Source organism: Petromyzon marinus, chromosome 76 (genome assembly GCF_048934315.1).
Source record: "Petromyzon marinus isolate PM22_M1 ecotype Great Lakes invasive population chromosome 76, UKy_Petmar_22M1.pri1.0, whole genome shotgun sequence".
Classification (NCBI taxonomy): Eukaryota; Metazoa; Chordata; class Hyperoartia; order Petromyzontiformes; family Petromyzontidae; genus Petromyzon; species Petromyzon marinus.
Window position 1 is genome coordinate 1,368,624 of NC_133742.1, and position 23,818 is coordinate 1,392,441.

Consider the following 23,818-nt stretch of genomic DNA (forward strand, 5'->3'; position numbering starts at 1 on the left):
GTGGTCCAAAAGTCAGGACACACAGGGGCATTGTTATACAGGGTGGTCCAAAAGTCAGGACACATAGGGGCATTGTCATACAAGGTGGCCCAGAAGTCAGGACACATAGGGGCATTGTTATACAGGGTGGTCCAAAAGTCAGGACACACAGGGGCATTGTTATACAGGGTGGCCCAGAAGTCAGGACACAAAGGGGCATTGTTATACAGAGTGGTCCAAAAGTCAGGACACATAGGGGCATTGTTATACTGGGTGGCCCAAAAGTCAGGACACATAGGAGCATTGTTATACAGAGTGGCCCAAAAGTCAGGACACATAGGGGCATTGTTATACAGGGTGGCCCAGAAGTCAGGACACATAGGGGAATTGTTATACTGGGTGGCCCAAAAGTCAGGACACATAGGGGCATTGTTATACAAAGTGGCCCAAAAGTCAGGACACATAGGGGAATTGTTATACAGAGTGGTCCAAAAGTCAGCACACACAGCGGCATTGTTATACAGGGTGGCCCAAAAGTCAGGACACATAGGGGCATTGTTATACAGGGTGGCCCAAAAGTCAGGACACATAGGGGCATTGTTATACAGGGTGGCCCAAAAGTCAGGACACATAGGGGCATTGTTATACAGGGTGGCCCAAAAGTCAGGACACATAGGGGCATTGTTATACAGGGTGGCCCAAAAGTCAGGACACATAGGGGCATTGTTATACAGAGTGGCCCAAAAGTCAGGACACATAGGGGCATTGTTAAAAAGAGTGGTCCAAAAGTCAGGACACATAGGGGCATTGTTATACAGGGTGGCCCAGAAGTCAGGACACACACGGGCATTGTTATACAGGGTGGCCCAAAAGTCAGGACACATAGGGGCATTGTTATACATGGTGGCCCAGAAGTCAGGACACATAGGGGCATTGTTATACAGGGTGGCCCAAAAGTCAGGACACATAGGGGCATTGTTATACAGAGTGGCCCAAAAGTCACGACACACACGGGCATTGTTAATATTATACAGGGTGGCCCAAAAGTCAGGACACGTAGGATTAATGATGATGTTGATGATGTTAATGATAATGTTAATGATGATGTTGATGATGTTAATGATGATGATGTTAATGATGATGTTGATGATGTTGATGACGAGTGAGGGTGACCATACACAGGAGTCACGGCGTGCAGACAGCTCCCATCACTCAAGTCGTCCACCAACCTCACAGCCCTCGCATACCCCCCGGCGTAGCTACGCCTGAGTGGCACAAACTACGAGACGCTCCCATCACTCAGCCGTCCACCAACCTCACAGCCCTCGCGAGGGGTCAGGAGCCGTCGCCGCTAACCACGGCCTGCCAACAGGAGCCGTGCCAATAGCGTCCCACACGCTGGCTACGATACGTGGACTACCTCGCCCGGTATACAAGGAGCTCGTGGGCGGGGGGGAGGGGGGAGGGGAAGGGGGGAGGGAGTGGAGGGAGGGGCTGGGGGCGGGGGGAGGGCGGGGGGAGGGGTGGGGCGGGGGGAGGGGGCGGGGGGAGGGGAAGGGGAGCGGAGGGAAGGGCGGGGGAGGGGTGGGGGCGGGGTACGGGTGGGGGCGGGGGGAGGGGAAGGGGGGGGAGGGAAGGGCGGGGGAGGGGTGGGGGCGGGGTACGGGTGGGGGCGGGGGGAGGGGGCACGGGGAAATAAGGACGGAGGGAGGGGCTGGGGGCGGAGGGAAGGGCGGGGGGAGGGGGGAGGTGTGGGGGGAGGGGCGAGAGGAGGGGCGAGGGGGAAAGGGGGCGGAGGCAGGGGCGGGGTGGACCAGGGGAGGGGTTCCTTACGGCTGGACGCTTGTACAGCAAATAATAATAATACTACTACTACTTTTATTGCCTTGGTTATCATCATCATCATATATTAATTAGTATTATTAGCATTAGTCTCTATTCCCCCTTTTCGCTTGTTCAGCATCAGCATCGTCGCCGTTTGCATCATCATCATCATAAACATCCTGAGTCTGTGGGTCTCTCTGAGTTTAGAGTAATTTGGCTGCTGCTGATGACGGTGCCGCTGCTGCTGCTGCTGATGATGATGACGATGACGGCAAGCCACTTGCTATCATTCGTGATGGACAGATGGCGTCTGAGAACGTATCCACACAGCGTCTCAGACAGACCCGGCGACAGGAAGACTTCCTCCAGCCACAGATCCACGACGGGCTTCCTCCAACAGACCGCTCGTTGCATTTCGCGCGCGGTAGAGAAACGCGCGGCTTCCGTTCACGGCGGTGGAAACATCTGGGGCATCATCCATCGAGGGGGATCATCCATCGAGGGGGATCATCGATGGATGACTACTGCAAGGGGGGATCATCCATCGAGGGGGATCATCCATCGAGGGGGATCATCCATCAACTATTGCGAGGGGGATCATCCATCAACTATCGCGAGGGGGATCATCCATCGATGATCCCGAGGGGGATCATCCATCGACTACCGCGAGGGGGATCATCCATCGAGGGGGGTCATCCATCGAGGGGGATCATCCATCGACTATTGCGAGGGGGATCATCCATCGAGGGGGATCATCCATCGACGATCGCGACAGGGATCATCCATTGACTATCGCGAGGGGGATCATCCATCGATGACCCCGAGGGGGATCATCCATCGATGGACTACTGCAAGGGGGATCATTCATCGAGGGGGATCATCCATCGACCATCGCGAGGGGGGTCATCCATCGACTACCGTGAGGGGGAGCATCCATCGACTACCGTGAGGGGGATCATCCATCGATGGACTACTGCGAGGGGGATCATCCATCGAGGGGGATCATCCATCGACTACCGCGAGGGGGATCATCCATCGAGGGGGATCTTCCATCGGCTACCGTGAGGGGGATCATCCATCGACTACCGCGAGGGGGATCATCCATCGAGGGGGATCATCCATCGGCTACCGTGAGGGGGATCATCCATCAACTATTGCAAGGGGGATCATCCATCGACTACCGTGAGGGGGATCATCCATCGAGGGGGATCTCCCATCAGCTACCGTGAGGGGGATCATCCATCGACTACCGTGAGGGGGATCATCCATCGAGGGGGATCATCCATCGGCTACCGTGAGGGGGATCATCAATCGACTACCGCGAGGGGGATCATCCATTGAGGGGGATCATCCATCAACTATCCCAAGGGGGATCATCCATCGAGGGGGATCATCCATCGACTACCGCGAGGGGGATCATCCATCGAGGGGGATCATCCATCGGCTACCGTGAGGGGGATCATCAATCGACTACCGCGAGGGGGATCATCCATTGAGGGGGATCATCCATCAACTATCCCAAGGGGGATCATCCATCGAGGGGGATCATCCATCGACTACCGCGAGGGGGATCATCCATCGAGGGGGATCATCCATCGGCTACCGTGAGGGGGATCATCCATCGACTACCGGGAGGGGGATCATCCATTGAGGGGGATCATCCATCAACTATCCCAAGGGGGATCATCCATCGATGATCCCAAGGGGGATCATCCATCGAGGGGGATCATCCATCGACTACCGCGAGGGGGATCATCCATCGAGGGGGATCATCCATCGGCTACCGTGAGGGGGATCATCCATCGACTACCGGGAGGGGGATCATCCATTGAGAGGGATCATCCATCAACTATCCCAAGGGGGATCATCCATCGATGATCCCAAGGGGGATCATCCATCGAGGGGGATCATCCATCGACTACCGCGAGGGGGATCATCCATCGAGGGGGATCATCCATCGGCTACCGTGAGGGGGATCATCCATTGAGGGGGATCATCCATCAACTATCCCAAGGGGGATCATCCATCGATGATCCCAAGGGGGATCATCCATCGAGGGGGATCATCCATCGACTACCGCGAGGGGGATCATCCATCAACTACCGCGAGGGGGGGTCTCCTTCGAGGAGCGTGCGTGCACGCCGGAGGACTCGCCGGTTGCCGACGTCCCCGGTCGCGGTGGCAGTGGGCGCCGGGGGACACACAAAGTCCGCGGGTTAGCATGGGGCGACAGGCCGAGGCCTACCCGCGAGGAGGGTAAACCGAAGCCTGTTTGGCTTCTTAGTTCCTGCCGCTCGCGGCTAGGCAGGCCCCATCGACCGCTGTCAGGATGCGTGAGGTCCGGAGGCTGCCCTAACCTGCTGTAGTCTTAGACCAGGTGCATGCTGTAGTCTTAGACCAGGTGCATGCTGTAGTCTTAGACCAGGTGCATGCTGTAGTCTTAGACCAGGTGCATGATGTAGTCTTAGACCAGGTGCATGCTGTAGTCTTAGACTAGGTGCATGCTGTAGTCTTAGACTAGGTGCATGTTGTAGTCTTAGACTAGGTGCATGTTGTAGTCTTAGACTAGGTGCATGCTGTAGTCTTAGACCAGGTGCATGCTGTAGTCTTAGACCAGGTGCATGCTGTAGTCTTAGACTAGGTGCATGCTGTAGTCTTAGACCAGGTGCATGCTGTAGTCTTAGACCAGGTGCATGATGTAGTCTTAGACCAGGTGCATGCTGTAGTCTTAGACCAGGTGCATGCTGTAGTCTTAGACCAGGTGCATGCTGTAGTCTTAGACCAGGTGCATGCTGTAGTCTTAGACTAGGTGCATGCTGTAGTCTTAGACTAGGTGCATGCTGTAGTCTTAGACCAGGTGCATGCTGTAGTCTTAGACCAGGTGCATGCTGTAGTCTTAGACTAGGTGCATGCTGTAGTCTTAGACCAGGTGCATGCTGTAGTCTTAGACCAGGTGCATGCTGTAGTCTTAGACCAGGTGCATGTTGTAGTCTTAGACCAGGTGCATGCTGTAGTCTTAGACTAGGTGCATGCTGTAGTCTTAGACCAGGTGCATGCTGTAGTCTTAGACTAGGTGCATGCTGTAGTCTTAGACTAGGTGCATGCTGTAGTCTTAGACTAGGTGTATGCTGTAGTCTTAGACTAGGTGCATGCTGTAGTCTTAGACTAGGTGCATGCTGTAGTCTTAGACTAGGTGCATGCTGTAGTCTTAGACCAGGTGCATGCTGTAGTCTTAGACCAGGTGCATGATGTAGTCTTAGACCAGGTGCATGCTGTAGTCTTAGACCAGGTGCATGCTGTAGTCTTAGACCAGGTGCATGCTGTAGTCTTAGACCAGGTGCATGCTGTAGTCTTAGACTAGGTGCATGCTGTAGTCTTAGACTAGGTGCATGCTGTAGTCTTAGACCAGGTGCATGCTGTAGTCTTAGACCAGGTGCATGCTGTAGTCTTAGACTAGGTGCATGCTGTAGTCTTAGACCAGGTGCATGCTGTAGTCTTAGACCAGGTGCATGATGTAGTCTTAGACCAGGTGCATGCTGTAGTCTTAGACCAGGTGCATGCTGTAGTCTTAGACTAGGTGCATGTTGTAGTCTTAGACTAGGTGCATGTTGTAGTCTTAGACTAGGTGCATGCTGTAGTCTTAGACTAGGTGCATGCTGTAGTCTTAGACTAGGTGCATGCTGTAGTCTTAGACTAGGTGCATGCTGTAGTCTTAGACCAGGTGCATGCTGTAGTCTTAGACCAGGTGTATGCTGTAGTCTTAGACTAGGTGCATGCTGTAGTCTAGGCTAGGTGCATGATGTAGTCTTAGACTAGGTGCATGCTGTAGTCTTAGACTAGGTGCATGCTGTAGTCTTAGACTAGGTGCATGCTGTAGTCTAGACTAGGTGCATGATGTAGTCTTAGACTAGGTGCATGCTGTAGTCTTAGACCAGGTGTATGCTGTAGTCTTAGACTAGGTGCATGCTGTAGTCTAGACTAGGTGCATGATGTAGTCTTAGACCAGGTGCATGCTGTAGTCTTAGACTAGGTGCATGCTGTAGTCTTAGACTAGGTGCATGCTGTAGTCTTAGACCAGGTGCATGCTGTAGTCTTAGACTAGGTGCATGCTGTAGTCTTAGACCAGGTGCATGCTGTAGTCTTAGACCAGGTGCATGCTGTAGTCTTAGACTAGGTGCATGCTGTAGTCTTAGACTAGGTGCATGTTGTAGTCTTAGACTAGGTGCATGTTGTAGTCTTAGACTAGGTGCATGCTGTAGTCTTAGACTAGGTGCATGCTGTAGTCTTAGACTAGGTGCATGCTGTAGTCTTAGACTAGGTGCATGCTGTAGTCTTAGACCAGGTGCATGCTGTAGTCTTAGACCAGGTGTATGCTGTAGTCTTAGACTAGGTGCATGCTGTAGTCTAGGCTAGGTGCATGATGTAGTCTTAGACTAGGTGCATGCTGTAGTCTTAGACTAGTTGCATGCTGTAGTCTTAGACTAGGTGCATGCTGTAGTCTAGACTAGGTGCATGATGTAGTCTTAGACTAGGTGCATGCTGTAGTCTTAGACCAGGTGTATGCTGTAGTCTTAGACTAGGTGCATGCTGTAGTCTAGACTAGGTGCATGATGTAGTCTTAGACCAGGTGCATGCTGTAGTCTTAGACTAGGTGCATGCTGTAGTCTTAGACTAGGTGCATGCTGTAGTCTTAGACTAGGTGCATGCTGTAGTCTTAGACCAGGTGCATGCTGTAGTCTTAGACCAGGTGCATGCTGTAGTCTTAGACCAGGTGCATGCTGTAGTCTTAGACCAGGTGCATGCTGTAGTCTTAGACTAGGTGCATGCTGTAGTCTTAGACCAGGTGCATGCTGTAGTCTTAGACTAGGTGCATGCTGTAGTCTTAGACCAGGTGCATGCTGTAGTCTTAGACTAGGTGCATGCTGTAGTCTAGACTAGGTGCATGCTGTAGTCTTAGACCAGGTGCATGCTGTAGTCTTAGACTAGGTGCATGCTGTAGTCTAGACTAGGTGCATGTTGTAGTCTTAGACTAGGTGCATGCTGTAGTCTAGTCCAGGTGCATGCTGTAGTCTAGACCAGGTGCATGCTGTAGTCTAGACCAGGTGCATGCTGTAGCCTAGACTAGGTGCATGCTGTAGTCTAGACCGGGTGCATGCTGTAGTCTAGAACAGGGAATGGCTCCGACTCCCGGCCACGTAGTTTTACCCGGGCCCGCTCACCATCATGAAGGTCCTTAATGATCGTGAGCAGAGGGTCTGGGACTCCTAAAGCACGAAGAACAACCCAGAGCCCAGGCCTACTGATGGTATCATAGGCCTTGACCGGGTCAATAAAGCAGAGATGTAGGTCTTGTTGGAATTCTCTACACCTCTGCTGTAGCAGACGGACAGAAAATATGGCATCTGTGCAGGACCGCCCTTTCCTGAAGCCGCATTGGGGCTCCGCAAGCCTCCCCTCAGCGTGCCTGGCAAGGCGATGTTGAGTGGGTGAGTGAGTGGGTGATTGTGTGTGCGGGTAAGTGGGGGGGTGAGTGGGTGTTCTTGTGTGGGTGGGTGAGTGAGTGGGTGGATGAGTGAGTGGGTGGGTGAGTGGGTGGGTGAGTGAGTGGGTGGGTGAGTGAGTGGGTGGGTGAGTGAGTGGGTGAGTGGGTGGGTGAGTGGGTGTGATTGTGTGTGTGAGTGGGTGAGTGAGTAGGTGGACGAGTGTGTGAATGATGGGTGAGTGAGTGGGTGGCCGAGTGGGTGAGTGAGTGGGTGAGTGAGTGGGTGAGTGAGTGGGTGGGCGAGTGGGTGAGTGAGTGGGTGAGTGAGTCGGTGGGTGAGTGAGTGGGTGGGCGGGTGAGTCAGTGGGTGAGTGAGTGGGTGAGTGAGTGAGTGGGTAGGTGAGTTTGGGGATGAGAGGAGGTATGGGGGGCTAACACTGAACGATCCCGACAGATGGAATCCAGAATCCCATTTTCTATACCTGCCATGCTAACACCAGTTTGCTTACAACATTTACAAGAGTTTTTTTATAATTTGTATACATATCCAGAGTCGGATCATTGAGATTCACGGGCCTAGCAGCAATAAATCCCTACAGCTACGGCAAATGCAAAGGTCCTCCGTGTAGCCTCTAACAGGCAGCTGGGGCAAGTGGCCTGTTAGTAGCGCGTAGCAGCAGCGCCTACGAACACGAGTAAGGGTGGGTGAACAGCACCACGCTACGCCCGGCCGCCTTTGTCTCTCCCGAGTGACGATGTTTTACACCGCTACAACGAGCTATACATCGTTTCGAGGCTGAGTCAACCTAGGGGCGGGTGAGGGAGGAGGCCCCAGGTGACCGGTTCGGAATCGAGAGTGCTTTAGAATGGGTGGTGCTTGTTGTTGTTGTGTTGTTGTTGTGTTGAGTGTTTGTTGTCCTTTTGGCGCACCTCCGATTAGCGGGACGGTTGGCTACGTACGGTGGTGCGAAATAAGTTCAACAGACACACACACAGACAGACAACCACACTGCCCATAAACTCAACACTGCACCATAGACTCAACACTGCCCATAAACTCAACAATGCACCATAGACTCAACACTGCACCATAGACTCAACACTGCCCACAGACTCAACACTGTACCATAGACTCAACACTGCACCATAGACTCAACACTGCCCATAAACTCAACACTGCACCATAGACTCAACAGTGCCCATAGACTCAACACTGCACCATAGACTCAACACTGCACCATAGACTCAACACTGCCCACAGACTCAACACTGTACCATAGACTCAACACTGCACCATAGACTCAACACTGCCCATAAACTCAACACTGCACCATAGACTCAACAGTGCCCATAGACTCAACACTGCACCATAGACTCAACACTGCCCATAGACTCAACACTGCCCATAGACTCAACACTGCACCATAGACTCAACACTGCCCATAGACTCAACACTGCCCACAGACTCAACACTGCACCATAGACTCAACACTGCACCATAGACTCAACACTGCCCATAGACTCAACACTGCCCACAGACTCAACACTGCACCATAGACTCAACACTGCACCATAGACTCAACACTGCACCATAGACTCAGCACTGCACCATAGACTCAACACTGCCCACAGACTCAACACTGCCCATAGACTCAACACCGCTGGTACCAGTCATCGGCAAGTCCACTCAGCTCCACGTCCTCCCGTACCACATCACTCCATCTCTTTTCCAGACACACTCACATACAGACACACCGACGCACTCACACATACACACACAAAGATCAAAGATCCCCCATATAGCCTTAACAGACTGTAGGGGCAAGTGCTGTTAGCGAGCACCTATGAAGGCCAGAACGGTACACGAGGGGGTGGGTGGCTAGCACCACGCCCGACCGCCTTTGTCTCCCTAGTGGCGATGTTTACATACCGCACCAGGTACTCATTTGAGGCTGAGTCGACCTAGGGGAGGCCCGGGACCGGTTCAGATAATCGTCACTGGTGTTGGCCGTGAGCGGGAATCGAACCCGGGTCGCCAGGTTCATAGCGCAGCGTAGCGCTAACCGCTACACCACCGCTCCCCTGACACACACACCGACACACTCACACATACACACACAGACACACACATACACACACTCACACATACACACACAGACACACCGACACACTCACACAGACACACCGACACACTCACACCGACACACTCACACATACACACACAGACACACCGACACACTCACACCGACACACTCACAGACACACACACACACCGACACACTCACACATACACACACAGACACACACATACACACACATACACACACTCACACATACACACACAGACACACCGACACACTCACACCGACACACTCACACATACACACACAGACACACCGACACACTCACACCGACACACACACAGACACACACAGACACACCGACACACTCACACCGACACACTCACACACACACACACAGACACACCGACACACTCACACATACACACACAGACACACCGACACACTCACACAGACACACACAGACACACCGACACACTCACACCGACACACACAGACACACCGAAACACTCACACATACACACACACACCGACACACTCACACCGACACACACACACACACCGACACACTCACACATACACACACACAGACACACCGACACACTCACACCGACACACACAGACACACCGACACACTCACACATACACACACAGACACACACCCCGACACACTCACACATACACACACACACAGACACACCGACACACACAGACACACACAGACACACTCACACATACACACACAGACACACCGACACACTCACACATACACACACAGACACACCGACACACTCACACATACACACACAGACACACACAGACACACCGACACACTCACACCGACACACTCACACACACACACAGACACCCCGACACACTCACACCGACACACACAGACACACCGACACACACACACCAACACACACACTCACACCGACACACTCACACATACACACACACCGACACACTCACACATACACACACACCGACACACACAGACACACCGACACACTCACACATACACACACAGACACACCGACACACTCACACCGACACACACAGACACACCGACACACTCACACATACACACACAGACACACCGACACACACACAGACACACCGACACACTCACACCGACACACACAGACACACCGACACACTCACACACACACACACAGACACACCGACACACTCACACATACACACACACACAGACACACCGACACACTCACACCGACACACACAGACACACCGACACACTCACACCGACACACACAGACACACCGACACACTCACACATACACACACAGACACACAGACACACTCACACATACACACACACACAGACACACCGACACACACAGACACACACAGACACACTCACACATACACACACAGACACACCGACACACTCACACCGACACACACACAGACACACCGACACACTCACACATACACACACAGACACACCGACACACTCACACATACACACACAGACACACCGACACACCGACACACACATACACAAAGATCAAAGATCCCCCATATAGCCTTAACAGACTGTAGGGGCAAGTGCTGTTAGCGAGCACCACCTATGAAGGCCGGAACGGTACACGAGGGGGTGGGTGGCCAGCACCACGCCCGACCGCCTTTGTCTCCCTAGTGGCAATGTTTACACACCGCACCAGGTACTCATTTGAGGCTGAGTCGACCTAGGGGAGGCCCGGGACCGGTTCAGATAATCGTCACTGGTGTTGGCCGTGAACGGGAATCGAACCTGGGTCGCCAGGTTCATAGCGCAGCGCGCTAACCGCTAACCGCTACACACACACTCACACATACACACACTCACACCGACACATGCTCATTGGGTAGCATTGGGCAGACATCGCTTCACGTGTGTGGACACACGCCGGGTGTGCAAGGTGAACTAAAAAATAACACCAGTTCCATCCAGCAGTGGATCGTGAACAAGCGCCTGGTGGTGATGGTGATGATGGTGGTGGTGGTGATGATGGTGGTGGTGATTGTGGTGGTGGTGATGGTGGTGGTGATGGTGGTGGTGATGGTGGTGGTGGTGGTGATGGTAATGATGATGGTGGTGGTGATGATGGTGGTGGTGATGGTGGTGGTGATGGTGGTGGTGATGATGGTGGTGATGGTGGTGGTGGTGATGGGTTAATTCAGCTTGCAGGGCCACCGCCCACCAATTCCCCCCCCCCCCCCACTGATCCCCTCCCCACTATCCGCCCCCCCCCCCATCCGCCCCCCCATCCACCCCCCCATCCGCCCCCCCATGCGCCCCCCTACCCCCCCCACAAACTCGCAATGCAGATTGCGAGGTGAGCGGATGGGAGTCTGCAAGTTCCATTCATGTTCCGTGCGGGCTCGCCCCGGTGTCAATTCACGTTGCAGGGCGCGCGCGCGGTCGACGATGCAGATTCCAGGGCCGCACCCCTTCCCCCACCCACCCCCCCAACCATTGTGACGTATGCATTCAGGTCACCCCAGGGCGTCGAGACGAGACGGCAATGCAGGTTTCGGGGCCGCTGCACACGTGGTGATGGTATTCAGATTTCGGGGCACCCCACGTGGTGATGTTATTCAGATTTCAGGCCCGCCACCCCACAACGTGGTGATGGTATTCAGCTTCCAGGGCACCCCACGTGGTGATGGTATTCAGCTTCCAGGGCCCCCCACGTGGTGACGGTATTCAGCTTCCAGGGCACCCCACGTGGTGATGGTATTCAGGTTCCCGGCCCCCCACGTGGTGATGGTATTCAGCTTCCAGGGCCCCCACGTGGTGATGGTATTCCGCTTCCAGGGCCCCCAGGTCGTCATGGTATTCAGCTTCCAGGACGCCCCACGTGGTGATGGTATTCAGCTTCCAGGGCGCCCCACGTGGTGATGGTATTCAGCTTCCAGGGCCTCCATGTAGTGATGGTATTCAGCTTCCAGGGCCCCCAGGTCGTGATGGTATTCAGCTTCCAGGGCCCCACACGTGGTGATGGTATTCAGCTTCCAGGGCCCCCAAGTAGTGATGTATTCAGCTTCCAGGGCCCCGCGCGTGGTGATGGTATTCAGCTTCCAGGGGCCCCCCGGGTAGTGATGGTATTCAGCTTCCAGGGCACCCCACGTGGTGATGGTATTCAGCTTCCAGGGCCCCCAGGTCGTGATGGTATTCAGATTCCAGGGCCCCCAGGTCGTGATGGTATGCAGCTTCCAGGGTACCCCCCGTGGTGATGGTATTCAGCTTCCAGGGGCCCCCAGGTCGTGATGGTATTCAGCTTCCAGGGCCCCCCACGTGGTGATGGTATTCAGCTTCCAGGGCACCTAGGTCGTGATGGTATTCAGCTACTAGAGCCACCAGGTCGTGATGGTATTCAGCTTCCAGGGCCCCCACGTGGTGGTGGTATTCATCTTCCAGGGCCCCCAGGTCGTGATGGTATTCAGATTCCAGGGCCCCCAGGTCGTGATGGTATTCAGCTTCCAGGGTACCCCCCCCCCCGTGATGATGGTATTCAGCTTCCAGGGGCCCCCAGGTCGTGATGGTATTCAGGTTCCAGGGGCCTCCCACGTGGTGATGGTATTCAGCTTCCAGGGCACCCCACGTGGTGATGGTATTCAGCTTCCAGGGCACCCCACGTGGTGATGGTATTCAGCTTCCAGGGCACCCCACGTGGTGATGGTATTCAGCTTCCAGGGCACCCCACGTGGTGATGGTATTCAGCTTCCAGGGCACCCCACGTGGTGATGGTATTCAGGTTCCCGGCCCCCCACGTGGTGATGGTATTCAGCTTCCAGGGCCCCCAGGTCGTGATGGTATTCAGCTTCCAGGGCCCCCCACGTGGTGATGGTATTCATCTTCCAGGGCACCTAGGTCGTGATGGTATTCAGCTTCCAGGGCCCCCACGTGGTGATGGTATTCAGCTTCCTGGCCCCCAGGTGGTGATGGTATTCAGCTTCCAGGGCTCCCCACACGTGGTGATGGTATTCAGCTTCCAGGGCCCCCACGTGGTGATGGTATTCCGCTTCCAGGGCCCCCAGGTGGTGATGGTATTCAGCTTCCAGGGCGCCCCACGTGGTGATGGTATTCAGCTTCCAGGGCCCCCAGGTAGTGGTGGTATTCAGCTTCCAGGGCCCCCACGTGGTGATGGTATTCAGCTTCCAGGGCCCCCAGGTCGTGATGGTATTCAGCTTCCAGGGGCCCCAGGTACTGATGGTATTCAGCTTCCAGGGCCCCACACGTGGTGATGGTATTCAGCTTCCAGGGCCCCCACGTGGTGATGGTATTCAGCTTCCATGGCCCCAAGGTCGTGATGGTATTCAGCTTCCAGGGCCCCCACGTGGTGATGGTATTCAGCTTCCAGGGTCCACCCCCCCCCCCCCCCCCAGGTGATGATGGTATTCAGCTTCCAGGGCACCCCACGTGGTGATGGTATTCAGCTTCCAGGGCCCCCAAGTAGTGATGTATTCAGCTTCCAGGGCCCCGCGCGTGGTGATGGTATTCAGCTTCCAGGGGCCCCCCAGGTAGTGATGGTATTCAGCTTCCAGGGCCCCCAGGTCGTGATGGTATTCAGCTTCCAGGGCACCCCACGTGGTGATGGTATTCAGCTTCCAGGGCACCCCACGTGGTGATGGTATTCAGCTTCCAGGGCCCCCACGTGATGATGGTATTCAGCTTCCAGGGCACCCCACGTGGTGATGGTATTCAGGTTCCCGGCCCCCCACGTGGTGATGGTATTCAGCTTCCAGGGCCCCTAGTGATGGTTTTCAGCTTCCCGGCCCCCCAGGTCGTGATGGTATTCAGCTTCCAGGGTACCCCTCGTGGTGATGGTATTCAGCTTCTAGGGCACCCCACGTGGTTATGGCATTCAGCTTCCAGGGCACCCCACGTGGTTATCGCATTCAGCTTCCAGGGCCCCCACAGCTGGCCAGGTGACAATGCAGGGTTCGGGGCGGCGGTGGTGGTGGGGGGCCCCTAGGGGAGGTTCTGTTTGATGGCCATGCCCGTGGGGGGCCCCATGCCGTGCATGGCGGCGTGAGGGCCCTGGCCCCCCAGCCCGGACGTGGAGAAGTCGGGGCGTGGGGGGCGACCGTTCTCACCCACGGGGAGGCACGCCGGGGGGGGCGGCGGCGGCTTGGTGCCCAGCGGGTCGGCGTACAGCAGCTGGGTAGGGGGGGGGGCATGGGGGGGAGGAGGGGGGGCATGGGGGGGGGGCACATGGGGAGACGTGGGCACACCACGGGGGGAGACACGGGGAGATGGCAACACGCGTGTACACTCACACACACACACGCGTGTACACACACACACACACGCGTGTACACACACACACACACACGTGTACACACACACACGCGTGTACACACACACACACACGCGTGTACACACACACACGTGTACACACACACTCACGCGTACACACACACTCACGCGTACACACACACTCACGTGTACACACACACACTCGCGTGTACACACACACAACAACAACAACCGACATTCGCCACTAAGTGGCGGTGACGTCACCACGACGCTTGTGCCAGGCCACACACACACACCCACACACACAGCTACACACACAGCTACACACACACAGCTCTACACACACACCTACACACACACAGCTACACACAGCTCTACACACACACACCTACAACAACAACAACCGCCATTCGCCACTAAGTGGCGGTGACGTCACCACGACGCTTGTGCCAGGCTATGTGCACCCTGAGGCCACGTGAAGTGTCGAACGCCCGCTGGCAGGAGGTCACGGGACAGACCCAGGTGCCACGGGTCGACTGACTGAGATGACTGGCTGATGCTCCACCTGTGCCCCCTACTGTGGCAACCTGCTGTGCTTTAGCCACCCGGCGCTCCGCTCGTTGTTCTGAGCGTCGCTCCTCCGCCCTCCGTTGTTGTTGGAGGGCGACTGCCTCCAACTGCCCAGTAGCGTCCTTCACGAGCCTCCTCCACAGAGGCCGATGTTGAGACCGCTGGTACCGGTCATCGGCAAGTCCACTCAGCTCCACGTCCTCCTGTACCACATCACTCCATCTCTTCTCTAGCCCGTGCCGCGCCCGCTTAGCCCCCTCAATCCGGCCGAACAAAAGCTGTTTCGGCATGCGGTGGCTGGGCATGCGGGCTACATGACCCAGCCATTGCAGCCTTCCCCGCCGGAGGAGCTCACCGATGGGACCTTGCCCAGATCTTTCAAGGATTTGTGAGCTCCTCACACAATCCAGTCTGGTTAAACCCAGGATGGATCGTAGGCAGGCCAGCCTAAATGTTTCTAAACGGCGAAGATGTTCCATTAGGGGGGTCCACGTTTCGCAAGCGTAGACAAGGGAGGGAATGACCGTGGCCGAGAAGACCTGAAGCTTAGTGCGGAGCGACAGACCAGGTAGCTTCCACACAGCATTACGCAACCGATGAAAAGATATTGCCGCTCGACTGATTCGGAGTGAGACCTCTGCTGTTAAACTGGAGCCAGTCATAAGCACACTGCCCAGGTATGGGAAACTCTCCACTCTCTCCACAACTGCCCCATCACCGATTGGGAGTTGTGGGGGTGGAGTGTCCGATGGTACAAAATACCCAGGCAGGTGCTTAGTTTTGGTGGGGCTGATGGTAAGGCCCCACCTCTTAGTGGCACGCTCCAGTCTCAGCAGCAGCGTCTCCAACTCCTCCTCTGACTGAGCAGCTATTACCAAATCATCAGCATACATAACGTGGTTAAGCAATAAGGAGCCATCCCTTGACCGCACCCGGGCATCGCTCAGCCTCCCATTATATCTGTACCATATGGAGATTCCCCCGGTACAGCTATTGAAGGCTTCACGAACTACGTGGTCAAAATAGATGTTAAATAATGTGGGAGCCAGAGGACATCTCTGTCGCACCCCAAGGTGTACAGGGAATGGCTCTGACTCCCGGCCACGTAGTTTTACCCGGGCCTGCTCACCATCATGAAGGTCCTTAATGATCGTGAGCAGAGGGTCAGGTACTCCAAAAGCACGAAGAACAACCCAGAGCCCAGGCCTACTGATGGTATCATAGGCCTTGACCAGGTCAATAAAGCAGAGATGTAGGTCTTGTTGGAATTCCCTACACCTCTGCTGTAGCAGAGAGACAGAAAATATGGCATCTGTGCAGGACCGCCCTTTCCTGAAACCGCATTGGTGCTCCGCAAGCCTCTCCTCAGCGTGCCTGGCAAGGCGATGTTGAATAATCCTTGCCAGGACCTTTCCCGGGAGACTGAGGAGTGAGATGCCCCTGTAGTTGTTACAGTCTGTGCGGTCCCCCTTCTTCAAGAGGGGGACCACCAGGGCATTCTTCCAGTCCTGCGGAACCCGTCCAGTGGTCCAGACTGTTGTTATGATGTCATATAGGGCAGTCTGTGCACAAACGCCGCCCTCCCTCAGCATTTCGCTTGGGAGATCATCTCTGCCCGCTGCCTTTCCTGGTCTCAGACTCCGGATTGCCTTCAGTACTTCCTCAACAGATGGCACCTCAGCCAGCCACTCACAGGGGGTGACTTCTTCCAATATTTGAGGCACTGCAGCCTCAGCAGGGTCATCCTCACTTTGTGCCACGATGTTTTCCTGGCTGAGGGAATTTCCCTCCCCCAGGACCTCACAGAAATGCTCAGCACATCTGCAAATCTGTTCCTGGGGGTCGGAGATTGGGTCACCGTTTTTTCCCCTAATGATGGTAATAGGTGTGGCGCTGCAGATTACTTTTTTGATGGAGTTAAATAGAGATTTGTGATCACGGGCCACTGAGGCAGACTCCATCTCCTCAGCAACCCGCGACCACCACCCATCCTTGCAGCGCCTCACGGCTCTCCGAACCTCCGAGCGAAGGCTGCGGTAAGCCTCCTCATTCTCTGACGTGGGATTCTGTAGCCGATGACAGTGGGCCTGTCGCTTTTTCTCAACCATCCTGAACACCTCCTCTGTCAGCCAGGGTCTCTGGGGAGGTCTGGACCGCGTACCCAAAGCAGCTATTGCAGCTGCATGAGTCACAGTCCTAAACCTCGACCATTTACCCTCGACATCAGGAGGAGTCGGGGACGATGCCAATCCCAGCCGCAAGCGATGATGAAATTCTCGCTTCCAACTTTCATCAGATAACTGAGACCAGACCACTTTAGGTTGGAATGGGGTCCTGGGTGTACACCCACCACCGGAGTGGAAGAATGGCAGGCGCATCTTACAGATGACTAGTCGATGGTCAGAGGGCAGATCAGCTCCATGGTAGGTCTTGGTGTCAAGGACATGGGCTCGCATCCGCTGGTCCGTCACTATGTAGTCCAGCAGATGTTCTTGCTTGGACCCGGCATGCATCCATCCATGATGTTGTGTGGATGCGCCGATGCCGGAACAGCGTGTTGGTAATTACAAGCCCATGGGATGCACAAAAATCTAGCAGCCTCCTACCGTTGTTATTGAGCTGATCTGGCTCTTGCCCTCCAATCACTGCAGACCAGGTGCCAGTATCATGACCAACTCAGGCATTGAAGTCACCCAACATGATGACTCTATCCCGAGGGGCCACTTTAGCCAGCACCTGTGATAGGAGGTCATAGAAGGCATCTGACTCATCGGCTTTGCCTGCATCCCTCCACGGATGTTCATCTTCGGTGGGGGCATAGGTAACCACGACCACCATTCCTCGCCTCCGGTTGATGGGAAGGTGAGCCCAAAGTAGCCTGGGGCTTACAGCTTCCCACACCTCACCGCCACGCTCCCACGCCCCCTTCATTCTTTTGTTCAAAAGAAGAGCCACACCCTGTTGTTTGGCAGTCTGCTGCCCCGAGTAGAGGACATTCCACCCTTCATGGTTGCAGGAGCCAGAGCCGGTCCACCGGACCTCCTGAATGCCACATAGATCCAGGCGGTACCGGTCCAGCTCCCGACAGAGGAGTGGCAGCCTCTCCTCCGCAGTGACAGCCTCTCCTCCGCAGTGAGCGTTCGAACATTCCACGTGGCCACCCGTAGTGGTTTTTCGTTGTTTCTGGAGGAGCCCCGAGGGTAGAAATTCAATCTCCTGGCTCCGCCAATTGGGGTTTGGCCAGGAGACGTCATAGACGCCTGGCCCCCCGGGGCCTCCGGCACAAGCTTATTAGTTATATACTTAATTCGCGGTTTAGTGGTAATTAATTGAAGGTGGAGGGGTTACCAGCCCCTCGCACCCGTCCAGAGCCCCCGTTTAGCCCCCTGTGGTGGACACATATGCCATGAGGGGAGGAGCCAATCACAATTGGACCTCCCCCCACAGCACTGTCCACGGCAGAGTTGCCCGTTCGGCACCGCGAGGAGGTAGGGTACGCGTACACACACACACGCTCTCGCGCGTACACACAGACTCTCGCGCATACACACACACTCACGCGCGTACACACACACACGCTCGCGCGTACACACACACACACACACGCTCGCGCGTACACACACACACACACGCTCGCGCGTACACACACACACGCTCGCGTGTACACACACACACGCTCGCGCGTACACACACACACGCTCGCGCGTACACACACACTCACGTACACACACACACACACACTCACGTACACACACACACACTCACGTACACACACACACACTCACGTACACACACACACACACACTCACGTACACACACACACACTCACGTATGTGTTCCCCATGCGCTTGGCCTCCGCCCGGGACTTGTAGCAGAATTCGACGAGCGCCACAAGCATGGCGAGTCCCAGACCTCCCACCAGGATGTAGAACACTCCCGCCACGTTACTCAGACTCAGAGCACTCGTCTTGTCCTGCCACCACCATCATCAGAAGGACCAGGATGTAGAACACTTCCGCCACGTTACTCAGACTCAGAGCACTCGTCTTGTCCTGCCACCACCATCATCAGAAGGACCAGGATGTAGAACACTCCCGCCACGTTACTCAGACTCAGAGCACTCGTCTTGTCCTGCCACCACCATCATCAGAAGGACCAGGATGTAGAACACTCCCGCCACATTACTCAGACTCAGAGCACTCGTCTTGTCCTGCCACCACCAGCATCAGCAGGGGCAGCAGCAGCAGCAGCAGCAGAAGGAGCATCAGCATCGTCATCAGAAGGAGCATCACCATCATCAGCAGGACCAGGATGTAGAACACTCCCGCCACGTTACTCAGACTCAGAGCACTCGTCTTGTCCTGCCACCACCATCATCAGAAGGACCAGGATGTAGAACACTCCCGCCACGTTACTCAGACTCAGAGCACTCGTCTTGTCCTGCCACCACCATCATCAGAAGGACCAGGATGTAGAACACTCCCGCCACGTTACTCAGACTCAGAGCACTCGTCTTGTCCTGCCACCATCATCAGAAGGACCAGGATGTAGAACACTCCCGCCACGTTACTCAGACTCAGAGCACTCGTCTTGTCCTGCCACCACCATCATCAGAAGGACCAGGATGTAGAACACTCCCGCCACATTACTCAGACTCAGAGCACTCGTCTTGTCCTGCCACCACCATCATCAGAAGGACCAGGATGTAGAACACTCCCGCCACGTTACTCAGACTCAGAGCACTCGTCTTGTCCTGCCACCACCAGCATCAGAAGGACCAGGATGTAGAACACTCCCGCCACATTACTCAGACTCAGAGCACTCGTCTTGTCCTGCCACCACCATCATCAGAAGGACCAGGATGTAGAACACTCCCGCCACGTTACTCAGACTCAGAGCACTCGTCTTATCCTGCCACCACCAGCATCAGAAGGACCAGGATGTAGAACACTCCCGCCACGTTACTCAGACTCAGAGCACTCGTCTTGTCCTGCCATCACCATCATCAGAAGGACCAGGATGTAGAACACTCCCGCCACATTACTCAGACTCAGAGCACTCGTCTTGTCCTGCCACCACCAGCATCATCAGAATCATCATCAGTAGCATCACCATCATCAGAAGGACCAGGATGTAGAACACTCCCGCCACGTTACTCAGACTCAGAGCACTCGTCTTGTCCTGCCACCACCAGCATCATCAGAATCATCATCAGTAGCATCACCATCATCAGCAGGACCAGGATGTAGAACACTCCCGCCACGTTACTCAGACTCAGAGCACTCGTCTTGTCCTGCCACCACCAGCATCATCAGAATCATCATCAGTAGCATCACCATCATCAGCAGGACCAGGATGTAGAACACTCCCGCCACGTTACTCAGACTCAGAGCACTCGTCTTGTCCTGCCACCACCAGCATCATCAGAATCGTCATCAGTAGCATCACCATCATCAGCAGGACCAGGATGTAGAACACTCCCGCCACGTTACTCAGACTCAGAGCACTCGTCTTGTCCTGCCACCACCATCATCAGAAGGACCAGGATGTAGAACACTCCCGCCACGTTACTCAGACTCAGAGCACTCGTCTTGTCCTGCCACCACCAGCATCAGAAGGACCAGGATGTAGAACACTCCCGCCACGTTACTCAGACTCAGAGCACTCGTCTTGTCCTGCCACCACCAGCATCATCAGAAGGACCAGGATGTAGAACACTCCCGCCACGTTACTCAGACTCAGAGCACTCGTCTTGTCCTGCCACCACCATCATCAGAAGGACCAGGATGTAGAACACTCCCGCCACGTTACTCAGACTCAGAGCACTCGTCTTGTCCTGCCACCACCAGCATCAGAAGGACCAGGATGTAGAACACTCCCGCCACGTTACTCAGACTCAGAGCACTCGTCTTGTCCTGCCACCACCATCATCAGAATCATCATCAGTAGCACCACCATCATCAGAAGGACCAGGATGTAGAACACTCCCGCCACGTTACTCAGACTCAGAGCACTCGTATTGTCCTGCCATCACCATCATCAGAAGGACCAGGATGTAGAACACTCCCGCCACGTTACTCAGACTCAGAGCACTCGTCTTGTCCTGCCACCACCAGCATCAGAAGGACCAGGATGTAGAACACTCCCGCCACGTTACTCAGACTCAGCGCACTCGTCTTGTCCTGCCATCATCATCAGAAGGACCAGGATGTAGAACACTCCCGCCACGTTACTCAGACTCAGAGCACTCGTCTTGTCCTGCCACCACCAGCATCAGAAGGACCAGGATGTAGAACACTCCCGCCACGTTACTCAGACTCAGAGCACTCGTCTTGTCCTGCCACCACCATCATCAGAAGGACCAGGATGTAGAACACTCCCGCCACGTTACTCAGACTCAGAGCACTCGTCTTGTCCTGCCACCACCACCATCAGAAGGACCAGGATGTAGAACACTCCCGCCACGTTACTCAGACTCAGAGCACTCGTCTTGTCCTGCCACCACCAGCATCAGAAGGACCAGGATGTAGAACACTCCCGCCACGTTACTCAGACTCAGAGCACTCGTCTTGTCCTGCCACCACCAGCATCAGAAGGACCAGGATGTAGAACACTCCCGCCACGTTACTCAGACTCAGAGCACTCGTCTTGTCCTGCCACCACCATCATCAGAAGGACCAGGATGTAGAACACTCCCGCCACGTTACTCAGACTCAGAGCACTCGTCTTGTCCTGCCATTATCATCAGAAGAACCAGGATGTAGAACACTCCCGCCACGTTACTCAGACTCAGAGCACTCGTCTTGTCCTGCCACCACCAGCATCAGCAGAATCATCATCAGTAGCATCACCATCATCAGAAGGACCAGGATGTAGAACACTCCCGCCACGTTACTCAGACTCAGAGCACTCGTCTTGTTCTGCCACCACCAGCATCATCAGAATCATCATCAGTAGCATCACCATCATCAGAAGGAGCATGATGTAGAACACTCCCGCCACGTTACTCAGACTCAGAGCACTGGTCTTGTCCTGCCACCACCATCATCAGCAGGGGCAGCAGCAGCATCATCAGCATCATCATCAGTAGCATCACCATCATCAGCAGGGGCAGCAGCAGCATCATCATCAGTAGCATCACCATTATCAGCAGGGGCAGCAGCAGAAGGAGCATCAGAAGGAGCATGATGTAGAACACTCCCGCCACGTTACTCAGACACAGATCACTGGTCTTGTCCTGCCACCACCATCATCATCAGAATCATCATCAGTAGCACCACCATCATCAGAAGGAGCATCAGAAGGACCAGGATGTAGAACACTCCCGCCACGTTACTCAGACTCAGAGCACTGGTCCTGTCCTGCCACCACCAGCACCAGCAGCATCGGTAGCAGTAGCATCATCAGCAGGGGCAGCAGCAGCATCATCATCATCAGAATCATCATCAGGAGCATCACCATCATCAGCAGGGGCAGCAGCAGCATCATCATCAGAATCATCATCAGTAGCATCACCATCATCAGCAGGAGCAGCAGCAGAAGGAGCATCAGAATCATCATCAGTAGCATCACCATCATCAGCAGGAGCAGCAGAAGGAGCAGCAGAAGGAGCAGCAGAATCATCATCAGTAGCATCATCAGTAGCATCACCATCATCAGCAGGAGCAGCAGAAGGAGCATCAGAAGGAGCAACAGAATCATCATCAGTAGCATCATCAGTAGCATCAGCAGGAGCAGCAGAAGGAGCATGAGAAGGAGCAGCAGGAGCAGCAGCATCATCATCAGTAGCATCATCAGCAGGAGCAGCAGAAGGAGCATCAGAAGGAGCAGCATAATCATCATTAGGAGCATCATCATGAGTGTGTACACACGTGTGTGTGTGTACACGTGTATGTGTGTGTGTACACGTGTGTGTGTGTGTGTGTACACGTGTGTGTGTGTAGTCCGGCAAAACAACCCCCTACCACCTCGTGGTGCCGATTGGCCTTTCCCCTCATGGCGTTTGTAACCACCACGGCAGCCAAATGGGGGCTATGGACGGGTGTGAGGAGTTGGTAACCCCTCCACCTTCAATTAATTACCACAAAACCACCACGACAAAATTTACTAAATAAGCTTGTGCCGAAAGGCCCCGGGGGAACAGGTGTCTATGACGTCTCCTGGCCAAACCCCAATTGGCGGAGCGATGAGATTGAATCTCTACCCTCGAGGCTCCTCCAGAAACAACAAAAAAACCACTACGTGTGGCCACGTGGAATGTTCGAACGCTCACTGCGGATGAGAAGCTGCCACTCCTCTGTCGGGAGCTGGACCGGTACTGCCTGGATCTCTGTGGCATTCAGGAGGTCCGGTGGACCGGTTCTGGCTCCTGCCGCCATGAGGGGTGGACAGTCCTCTATTCGGGGCAGCAGACTGCCAAACAACAGGGAGTGGCTCTTCTTCTGAACAAAAGAATGAAGGGGGCGTGGGAGCGTGGCGGTGAGGTGTGGGAAGCTGTAAGCCCCAGGCTACTTTGGGCTCGCCTTCCCATCAACCGGAGGAGAGGAGTGGTGGTCGTGGTTACTTATTCCCCCACTGAAGACTAACATCCGTGGAGGGATGCAGGCAAGGCCG

General features: G+C 54.9%; 2 protein-coding genes across 2 annotated transcripts in view; both read right to left on the minus strand.

Annotated features, from left to right (window-relative positions):
- Positions 1-23,818, minus strand: part of LOC116936956 (chromosome-associated kinesin KIF4-like) — a 210,960-nt gene that overhangs the window by 70,535 nt on the left and 116,607 nt on the right.
- The window catches only part of LOC116937868 (uncharacterized), a 77,997-nt gene continuing 65,857 nt past the window's right edge, over positions 11,679-23,818 (minus strand). The window contains exons 14-15 of the mRNA XM_076056557.1: positions 19,035-19,178; positions 11,679-14,536 (exon numbers count right to left, since the gene is read on the minus strand). Of these exons, the coding sequence (XP_075912672.1) occupies positions 14,348-14,536; positions 19,035-19,178 (333 nt within the window). The 3' untranslated portion in view covers positions 11,679-14,347. The remainder of the gene's footprint in view (positions 14,537-19,034; positions 19,179-23,818) is intronic.